Source organism: Haemaphysalis longicornis, unplaced genomic scaffold (assembly GCF_048455015.1).
Source record: "Haemaphysalis longicornis isolate Haplotype H1 unplaced genomic scaffold, Haemaphysalis longicornis Haplotype H1 scaffold_5, whole genome shotgun sequence".
In the NCBI taxonomy this organism is placed as follows: Eukaryota; Metazoa; Arthropoda; class Arachnida; order Ixodida; family Ixodidae; genus Haemaphysalis; species Haemaphysalis longicornis.
Genome location: NW_027526385.1, coordinates 41,175,584 through 41,186,827, shown reverse-complemented (window position 1 = coordinate 41,186,827; position 11,244 = coordinate 41,175,584). Strand labels below are relative to the sequence as shown.

Genomic DNA, 11,244 nt, shown 5'->3' with positions numbered 1-11,244 from the left:
AGCTTCGAGGTCAATGGATTACTTAATCGGAGAAGTAGTCCGTGTCGCGAGCTATTATCTGTGCATGGAAAGGGACCCTAGCATAATTGCTGTGCGCGTCTAGATTTCATATTAGTTCGTCGGCGCATCGATAGCTGCCTCCACGGTCGTTCAAAGTTGGAACACCTGTTGTTCCCCGCTCTTGCGGAGTCTCTGCTCCCGCCACAGAGGAGACAAAGCGGGGATTCCCCTCCCGGAGGGATTTCGAAACTTGGGGCGGCTTCGTTCCGAGTGTCTCTCGCCGGCAAGGCGCGCAAGAAGCTAGCGCCCCAGTTCGGTGAAGAGGGCAGTTGCACACCCTCGCTCGGTTCGCAACGGTCGTCCGCTGTGTCAGAAGGCTGCCGGCGGCTGCTTTCAAGGTTGTCTGACGACACAGCACCACGTGGGATCTAACGTTGGTGCCAGGTTGTTCCGCTGCCAGATTCTGTTTGCTGCGAAGCGCCGAACTGCACGAAGCAAGATACAAAGTTATGGCCTCTGTCACTCCTCCAGAAGATGCCCGCAATGAGAGCGCCCGGACCGTGTCCCGATCGCATTTTTCCGACCACGAAGATAAAAGCACACATGGTAAGAAATGTTTTCTTCATTCAGTTATCTCTCTAAGTAACAACTAAGAGGGCCATTCTTATTTTTTATTTTTGTGTTTAGAGGGAATGCTAGTCGGGTTAGCTGGTGAATGAAAAAGTTATTCTGCTCGTATGCTTTGCCTTTTTGTTTCCCGTAGGGTGTAATTTGCTTGGAAAAAATTAAGGATGACAAAAAACTGCCGCGCTTTCAAGTGATAACATTCAACAGTCTGTTATCATCCTGCCCGCATTGTCTGTATTAGGGGTTTCAATTTCAACCACAAATTAAAGACCCTCTGCATCTTGGCGCTTTGACCGAAAAGCCGACGTGCTGACCATAAAAGATTATCGACATTATTTATGAACACGCTCAAACCGCATTCAGGACACGCCTTTAAAATTTTCATCTCTTCCATTAGTTGCATCCTTTTAGGCTTGCTTCACAACGCGGTATCTCCTCGCATATCTACTGAAGAGCGCGTAAGAATAGCCATACAAATCTAATTTTTTTCCTTTGTAGTATTACGTGTCACACAAAAATGGGCATTTGTATGTAAGTTAACATCACGATGCGCTACACAAGCGTAGATATGTTTCATGTGACAGTCAAAAGATGTCACATTGAACTGAACCCACCTGTGGCTTGCTTTTGTGGCCTGAGTCGAATAATTAGTGCAACTAAGCTGCATCCCTGGCCAGTCCCAAAACTAGCTACAGATGAGGAGCTGTGGCGTCGGAGACGGCTTCCGGCCATAAGACCCATGTGAAGCAATATGTATTTGCGCCCCATAATTGCGCCCCACATATATACAAGTCCGCCCGGTCCAGGAATAGCAACACCACTGAAAGTCAGTTAGGTTAAATTGGGTAGGTTCCGCCCCACTAGACCGTTTTTCTGGTACAAAAACAGCACTCGCTCACCAGAAAAAGCTGTGCCCACCCGAGTGTTGCATTCGTCCCAAACTTCCCACTGATCGGAAGTGGCCTACATTCTGCCGCGAACACAAGTAGACTGAAAAACAAATGGATTTGAAAATAAATTCGGCTCGTAATGAGCCTTTTTTATGGTATCTTGTCGGTGATTTTCCGAAGAAAGGCGGAAGAGAAAAATCCCTGGCCATCTCCACTAACGTGAAGCCTTGGGAAGGGGAGAAGCATGCAGCGTACAAGTGTATTCTTGGCACCTCGGAGTGTTTGCCAACGGAGATGAAACCGTCGGGACGTAGAGGTATACACCTTTGCTGTAAAAGTCTCTTGTCTTCGAAGCACGAAGCTCTCTAGCGCGAGGCGTAAACGAGTGTCCCGGTGTTTTTCTTACACGCGTTACGTTCTAGCACGAGGCATAAACGAGTTGACTGGTGTTTTAGCGCCGTGACTACACGAGACGAAGGACGATTACGACGACGACGACAGGAGACGCCAAAAGCTCCAGCCCCTACGGAGCTGCACCCCTAAAAAGTGACAAGGAATGGGGCTAACGGAGTCTTACTTTTGATAAGGACGAAAAAGAGGGCTGAATGTCTCTTAATAACATCTTCCGCGGTAAGATAACTTGCGTACTGAAGACATCGCTGTATTCTGAAACTCCATTCTATTTGTGAGCAATGCCGGTACATGGTGGTTCAACAGAAAAGCGTATATGCTGCGATGCACAGCGAGTGAACTACGGATTGTTATGTTCTACAAAGCGAACACAAGTATACCAGCTGAAACTCTTAATCGAAAAATTACCACTCGTGTCCCCAGAAAACAACAAACTCGGACAGAATATAAAAAAAAGAACGATTTCCCTTGATTTTATTTTGAGCCAAGGACGCTTCTCGGGAACATATGTAACTTATTTTGGGTAGGATTTGTGTAAGGCATCGATTAAATGCTAGCCGTAATTCATTGTCCGCGTCAGCCTATTGCTGGAACTTGGGGTGAGTCAACATTTCAAACATTGTAAGTGAATATGGAGCTGCTCTTAAATTTAATAGGGATTTATGCACATTAAAGTAAACTTAACACAGAAACAGCTTTGTAGCGAAATGAATTGGCTGATCTTTAAGGAGTTCGTCAAACTGTATCGCCTCCCCTCTCACTTCGCATGATTGATCGTGCGTTTGTTAATCTATAACTCCGTTGGAACGCTCGAATTTCTATATATTTTGACATTTCTGAAAATTAAGTTCATTTTAATGAAGTGTACGGGCTATCAACGAAGCTTCTGAATTTTAGTTTACGGATTGTTTACTATGCATTGACGCCGCTTTTAGAGGGTGGGGAAATTCGCGACACTAACAAATCTACAAAGTTATCTATAAACCTTTGCTTTAATTTGAATTGTGCCTACGTAGTTTGAGAAAATAGTTCGTTCCATTGCACGTACAAAAGCAGAAAATCATGACTAAGTTACTATTCTTTTTATGCCTTGTTGCATTATTCTATTGCATAATTCAGAAATTGGCAAAGCAAAAGAGAATTCCTTCGAGTACTTCGAACAGAAATACGGTGAGCTTAGCGTTCTTTCGGTCTAGTGTTCTAACGCTGCTTGATTCTTCAGCGAGACTGCAGTTAACAAAAGAACGACTCTTCAACCCGAGGGGATAAATAATTGTGTGCTCCCTGCAGCAAACCCTTCCCTGCTAGATGTACCGCCCTGATGGCACGAAACCACAGAAACGAAGCATTAGTTTGGGGTAGTTGTGTTTTCCTTTATTGTATTTCAATTAAGGTTAGTTTGTGTGGCTGCGCCTTCAAAGTACAACTCTACTGAGGCAAATTATCACTGCACTACCTTTTCCAACCTTTCTACATGTGGTAAAGAAAAGAGGATATCAACCTAGGTAGCTGACATATTGCTACTGTCTGTGACTTCGTTCATTGTACATTTATATTTTTCTTTATTGTGACACTTTTGCAATAGCTTTTCGTTTTACATGCCGGAGTACAAACTTAACTGTTCGAGAGTGCTTTGTGTGCATTGGTCTTTATCGGTGGGGCGATGAAGGACCTTCATACTTGTATGTACCTTACTGTCGAAAATGTCTTCACCTTTCCACTCTGGTTCTTAAAATCGGCAGAACCTGAATTGGAGCATTGTTCTTGCCTACCATCAATGCCAAAAGAGCAAAAACACAGGCAACGGGCTCTGTCATCGACTCATTGCTTGGCGGGATACAATGCCTGCTTGGCAATCTAGCGACTGTTAGACACCGATAAGATTGAAGTTGATTGTTTCTGAAAACAATGCCAGGCAACACGAGTTCGGCCTTATCTGTATTGAGGGATGCACCCCACACTCCACCCATATCTGTATTTAGCGACGTATCAGAAGCACTGTTGACACACCAGCGCGTCACAACCTCCTGGAAAGCAGACAACACGTGATGCAGCAGTGGGTGCTCAAATATTTGCTCTAGTTTACGGAGGTGAGGACAGGAAAAAAATAATCATTTGCTCATCCCCGGAAAAGCTGTTGTCTAAAAAAACCGGGAAGATTCGAGCAACCTTTTGCGGTTGTTAAAGGAGCCATGAAGACAAAATACAAGTTGGCTTTATTAGAAAGACTGCTTAGTCCCGATAACAATGATACCAATATCATCGCAATCTTCGAACAAATAATGGAGATATTAAAGAAAACGTGTGAAGCCGTGGCGACACCCTAGGCAATTTCCCGCAACTTTTCTATGACGTCACGGAACCTTGTTTGTGCGATTGGCGGCCGCCTAACTGACCTGTCGCGACGACACATGACTGGACGTCTGTAATGGGGCCTCTAGTTCCATTTGACCGCATCACTTGAATGCTAACGTGCAGTTAACGCACTAAAAATTATATTTTATTGTTGGCCCGTATGACGTCATTCTTGCTCATAACACGTCACTGTGGCGCAAAATTTGAAAGTTTTTAAATACTTCTTGCTTTTTTTTTTGTTAAAAAACACCTTTTGTGGCTCTAATGGAGCTGAGTGAGATACTGAGTCCTAGTGCTTTCAAATTAAACGAACTTGTATTTTCTCTTCATGGCTCCTTTGAAGCACAGCTCCGCCAGTTTCACCACCTATGCCCGAAAGTTGTCGATACTAAGGCGACATCTGTAGCGCTTCGTTGTTGCGTAGCATTGTGTGGGCGGTTGGTCGAGTTGACCGATTGTATTGCTCTACGGGACCCGTGAATTGAGTTTTGCCACACCGCTAGAAGCAGGCTCGTGCAAGAACGCCCGTGAGAACAATAGCCGCTGGCATGTACAATTTTCGCTGGATGAAAATCAAACATGCACGACAAGCATTCCTCTATGAAAAAAAAAATTATTTCACGGTGATTGAAACCATTAGATAAGTGTTTGCCAATCTCTGCGATCGAAGATTTTGAAATCTTAGATGTTTCTCAACCATGTTAACTTGCATTATCGCATTTCTGAACACTTTCGATGCGGATGATGCCGATATTCCAGCGTTGTCAGAAAAGCAAATTGTAACAGTGCCATGGCTACTGCAGCGGGCGTGTGTAAAGTACCGAGTGAGTTCGAATATGTTGCGAAAAGTGCCAGAAAATTGTCTCCCTGTTTCAAATGCTACATCAGGTGATTGTATATGTGTAGAGTTCTTATTGTACTGAGAAATAGGTAAAATGAACAAACGTGCCCAGTCGCCGCATTTCACTTCCACCGTTTACTTAAAGGACAAACTGTAACTATAGAAGGCTAATGCATCATCTATCACCGGCGATCATGCACCAGTTACAAGAATAACCAAGCAGGCAGTCGTAAGCAACTGAGTAGTCCCCGTTCTCCCTGCCTCTATGTTTTAATGGTATATTAAGTGGAGGTCAGCTGCTGCAAAGTGAAAACCAGCATGAAAAATTACTTTCATTTGAAGCAACCCAGAACGTGTCACCCAGTAAGAGTAGAGTTTATGACATCTGAATACGCGAGCTTGATCCATTGGGAATAAATATATAAATCAAATAGCGAAATGTGTAGCAATTAATAGCGCTTTAAAGTTAATATTGAACATCATTGTTCCAATAGTTCAACTAAAAGCTTCGACCATGGGTCTAACTTGGAGTTAAGGGCCTTCGAAATTTTGAATACTAATGTTACAGTTTTGTTATTTGAATGACATGTTATTCGAGAAACTGATTTTTCCAATTCTCAAATATTCGATTAAATTCTAATGTTCTCTACTTCTATTGCTGAGTATAGCTTTACTGAGTAATAATATGTGCAATCCAACTACATGTTTAATTCTGATTGTCCCCAAATTTTGGGCCAGTTGATGTTGGTTCATTAATTACAGCAGCGGCTATACCTCATACCGTATTCTAGCTAAGTCACTGTTTTGTAAAATGAATGAAAGGGGTGATTTTTTTTATTTGCAATTCTTACAGTACTCTAGGGCAGATTAGGTATATAATTCCAGTAAAATGGTCAGGAATGTAGAATATATAATGAATATACATTGGAGACAGAGCAATTGCTTTCCTAACACCTGCTGAACTTAAGCATTTAAGGTACTCCTAGATATCTTCTATGTGTTCAAAAAGCAAAATGGTTATTTTGGCGCGAAACAGGATCCAAGAAAAAATAAGGTGGTAGAGTCACCTAACTTATTTCGCCGAGAGTCAGGCATTTGGCGTATAGGTATTGGCACAATTACTCTATTGCGAGCACCAAAAGATGTGTAAAGGCTTTTATTAGTCCTGCACATCTTACTTACGGTTTACATCATGTATGAATTCTTGTTTCATAGCTATACCTATTTGCACTGTAAAGCCGCTATAACTTAGGTGAGCACCATCGAAAGCATTTCCATCGAGTTACTTCACAACGTTATGCTATTGCCTTCTTATGATCCACACAAATATAAAATGTCCATACACTTAGATTTCTTTACTGCTCTCCGATAAGTATGAATTAAAAATGGCCAGATTAAGGAAGTGACTAATATTTAAAACAAAGAAAGGGACTGGCGTTGTAATCTATGGGTGTGTGCGCTACTGCTGTGTGTTTCTTGAAGATTACCCAAACGGGAAATTTCCCCCTGAAATGCGAAAGAAAAACCTGGAAAAATCGGCGAATGTACAATGGGAATTTGATAAATAACCTGGACAGCAATAAAAAAACCTGTCTCTCGCAAGAGGCGTCAGTTCATGTGACACTGTTCTCCCAAGTGAACGCCACAGCCATGATCAATTCGACTGAATGAAAAGGCCACACGGCAGTACGACAAACGCCACACGGTTGATTGCACGGTTTCATTGCGACGTTGTAGGACATGGTAGCAATCTTAGACGGCGTCCTACACAAGCCCAGTTCCTGCTTTCTAGCGTGACGTTGGTCGTTCGGAGAAAGGAAACATTCAGGCCTTTTTTTCTTTTTTTCCGGGAAAAAGGATTGACACATATGCCTTGCAGCAATGAGTTATCGCTCTCTGCGACATTACAGTATTTCCGGCCTTCTGACGAGGCGACAGTAGCTAACGTAGATGCAATATCGCTTATAAGCGAAAGAAACTGGAAAGACTTGGGGCATATTTGCAGGTAGCAGAGCATATAATTACATTCCTGCCGACTACTGAAGAGTTGGTTTAGAAAGCACAAAGTGCCAATTCGTGGCAAAGCCGGTGTGCAGCCGTTCATTGTGGAACACAGTAACTGGTGACGTGCGAGGAGGTATCGGCGAGCCTTTTTAAGTGGTATCATAAAAGCATCATAAGGACGTGTAAGGGGCATTGGACGTATCGCTCAGTACGTCTGACGTAATAATTTTGAAAAGACATGAACTTCCGCGTGTAAGCGTTGCATACAAGGAACCTGAATATAATAGGGGAAACTGGAATTTAAGTTTAATCAAGACTAATGTTATGATTTAGTGAACAACGCCAATAAAAATTAGTATATGTACTGCAAGAACAGCCGTCCCGTTTTATTCATCATCAACAACAACAGCCCACTAGATCCACTGCAGGACGAAGGCCTCTCCCATGGCGACCTCCAACCGAGTCCTGTCCCGCGCCACTCGAGTTTTGCTGATGATTGTAGGGTTTAACGCGCCGACGCAACGCAGGCGATGAGGCGCGCCGTAGTGGAGGGCTCCGGATTAATTTTGACCACCTGGGGATCTTTATCGTGCGCCGAAATCTCGTACACACGGGCGTTTTTGCTTTTCACCTCCATCAGAAAAGCGGCCGCCGCGGCCGGGAATCAAACCCGCGACCTCGTGCCGCTCGAGTCCATTCTTTGCCTCCGGAATTACTTATTCCATCTCTTCATCGAATAATCGGCATTCCCCTTCTTCTGGACACGTCTCTCAATATCCAGCCTATCACCCTGGTAGTCCACCGGTTTTCATTTCGCCTAACTACGTGTCCAGCCTAAGTCCATTTCCATTTCTTTATTTTAACTGCGATATCTCCTACTCGAGTTTTATTGATAGCATTCTATATACAAATATATTGCAATAATATACATATATGTGTGTATGTCTGTGTGTTTGTGGGTGTGCTGATATGCAACTGTGGTGCGGTACTTTGTACGCCTTCTGTTAGCAGCAGGCACACGCGGGTTTTTCCTTTTCGTTTTATCGTCTCGTGAAAGCCCTTTTATATGCCAAATGTTGAAACGAAACCATCTTAAATACGCCAGCTCAAGTCTTTTGTTTCTAGTCGGCTAAATTGCCGCCTTCAAACAAATACGAGGAACTACGATATGCATGCAGTTCTGTGCAAAAAAAAAAAAAAAAAAAAAGCAGAGGTTCCCCTCAAGCGTGGCCCAACCGAAGGACCAGCTTACACCTGCTGTTAAGAACGGGAATCGATTCACTCGCTTCGAACTCCCCTCCGAGTCAACGGCTAAGCTGCCCTGACAAAGTATCCAATTCTGCCATAGAGCAGTTGTTTTTGCCTTGGCGCGTATCTTCGTGTCTCCTGCCGGGCGACTGATGCGTAGCCTTGGGACGACGGAAGGTGCCAGCCAGTCTCTCAGAGGAACGCCACACCGAGTGCGGGGGCGTGAGATTACCCGTAGCGCTCGTACGTATCACGATGTAATACACTAGAAGCAGGATGCAAGCGTCCACCCACGTCAGCCGAGCCGGAAGACTTCTCGTGACGACGATGTCGAGAGAGCACACGCTTCAAGATACACATGACAGGCGCGAGGGCGGATGCGAAAGATATCGTTCTCTATTGCGAATGTTTGCGGCGTACAGGGGGAGGGGGATGTATTTTGTGCAAAAGGCACTTTAATCATCGTGATAGGTGGGCGACGTCCACTCAGTGATGTTCCGTGCTGGGAATTACCGCATTTACTCGCGTAATGATCGCCCTTTTCTTTAAAAAAAATGATGCAGATTCAAAGGTGCGTTCATTACGCGGGGTAAAGTTTCGTGAAAAATTTTTGCGCACAGAAATTCAAGCAAGTAATGGGTCAAAATATTACGAAAGGTCTTATGAAGATGATAAAAATAACGCATGAAAACAATAAAAACTACGCACACCACCGACAGCCGCTTTGCAAAGTGACGCAAAATGCGGTGTTTTTATTAATTACGGAACGCGTCGGAACGAGTTTGCTGCGGCGTGACAACAGTTCGATCAATAAGTGACAGCCACTGTCACAGTTCGGGTCATCAAAATAGGTTGGTTGGTTGGTTGGTTGGTTCCTTATGTCATGGCGGATACCCACGCGGGGGATTGGCCAAGAAGCTGCCGGTAATAATTAGGCTGTGACTAGGTTTATTTTAGAGAAAAAGAAAAAAAAAAGAAGTACGAGAAAAAACATTGAGAGTAGAAAAAGAAATCTTTGGATAGAACAGGATTGTCAGGAAAAAAACTTGCGAATGAAGGCATAGCTATCTAGCAGGGCATCTGGCCTGTCGCCGCAACAAAGGAATGAAAGGCGATCACGACATCTCTGTGGCAATATCCTATGACGGAAGCACCCAGCGAAAGAATAACAGGTATGTCTGCCGAAGCAGCAACCTGGGCGCGTCTTTTTCTTTGTCTTGCGAGCACATTATGTGCCGTTTGTGAGAGTTTCTTCCTCATCGATATTGAACGCATGCTTGCCGATATCGCTACTATGGGCAAGTCTGCCGCAATACCGTACCCATGTCCCCTTTGAAAGGGAAGGAAACGCAGGCACGCACGACCATCATCAGCTTGACTTGGCACACATACGGCATATTGCTGCGGCTAGTTCAGAGTACGTTCATTTCGCGGGAAATAATAAAAAAAATCTAACTTTGACGACAAACTTTAGGGGTGCGATCATTACGCGAGTGCCATCATTATGCGAGTAAATACAGTATCCTTTTTTAGGATAATTTCCGGCTGTAATTTCAGCAAAAAGGGGAAAAGGGGAATCTTTCACTGATGCAGGGAATTTTAGGGGTCGTGGAGACAAAAAAAAATAACCTCTGTAAACCTGATCTCGCACATTTATTACTTTGGTTTTTTTGAAAGGATCCCTTAACAATTATTCGGATCCATGTTAAAATATCTGCAGTCGTGTTCCGGCAAGCCACAAGCATCAAAGACTTCTTCCATGCCAGTTAATAAAACAGGAGAGAGCACAGAGAAGCGACTACCCCATGACAATGAACTAGTAATGCATGAAGCGGTGGCGGCTGAAGGGCTGAAGCTTGTTTGGTGTATTCCTGTGCAATATACGAAAAAGCATTGCGGGTGCTCCTTAGTCCACGCGCTGTCAACGAGAGATGATGCCAGCAGTACCGGCGCTGAGCTAAAATTATCTCAATTTCCTAACATGTTTTCTTCTTTTACGTAGGGGCAGTCTTAACTTGGAACTTTAGCATGCAAACTGATCTTTTTTTATTTTTTTGGTACAAAACGTGAAATGCATAGTCAAATGCTGATGCGCGCAAGGTGTAGAATTTCGTTCACGTGCAACCCTGATTTTCTGAACGGCGTGTGCCCCCGGAATGCTACGTAAACTGGAGACAGGTGGCGCTGGCTGACGTCCAAAACCGAACAGGAAACAACGTAAGACCTATCAGCTGCCGAAAGAAAACGAAGGGAATTTTGCACAAAATTTTTGAAAAACCTGAGGGGGAAAATTCTGAAAATAGGGAATTTCCCAACCTCCAAATTGGGATCTTTCTCCTCAAGACGGAAAATCATTGCGTCCACTTGTATGACTATTTCTCGAGCCTGTCTAAGGGAAGAGTTGCTACCAAGAAATGCGGTGATTTGCGTGACTGAATAATTGAGACTGTACTGGCGTTCTTAACTTCTCATTTGTTATCGAACTCTGCTTTGTAAGTATGTGTAGAATCAAGAGTTGTGTGTACGAGATTTCGGCGCACGTTAAAGATCCCCAGGTGGTCAAAATTAATCCGGAGCCCACCACTACAGCGCGCCTCATCACCTGCGTTGCGTCGGTGCGTTAGACCCTACAATCAATCAATCAATCAATCAATCAATCAATCAATCAATCAATCAATCAATCAATCAATCAATCAATCAATCAATCAATCAATCAATCAAGCAATAAATAAATAAATAAATAAATAAATAAATAAATAAATAAATCAGAATCAAGGGTTCGATTAAGCTTCACCAGACGTGCTTCCCCATTTCTACAAACTAATTAAACGGGAACTCTTCAATCTTGACCCCTACGTCGTCTTGGCG

The 11,244-nt window shown here is 43.7% G+C and overlaps 1 protein-coding gene across 2 annotated transcripts in view; it reads left to right on the top strand.

Moving 5' to 3' along the window:
- Positions 1-458: 458 nt before the first annotated feature.
- LOC144138094 (uncharacterized) overlaps positions 459-11,244 on the top strand; it is a 29,709-nt gene continuing 18,923 nt past the window's right edge. Inside the window, exon 1 of one of the 2 annotated variants that reach the window (XM_077670185.1) lies at positions 459-606. In XM_077670185.1, the coding sequence (XP_077526311.1) occupies positions 510-606 (97 nt within the window). In that variant the 5' untranslated portion in view covers positions 459-509. The remainder of the gene's footprint in view (positions 607-11,244) is intronic. The other variant, XM_077670186.1, reaches the window with a different exon arrangement.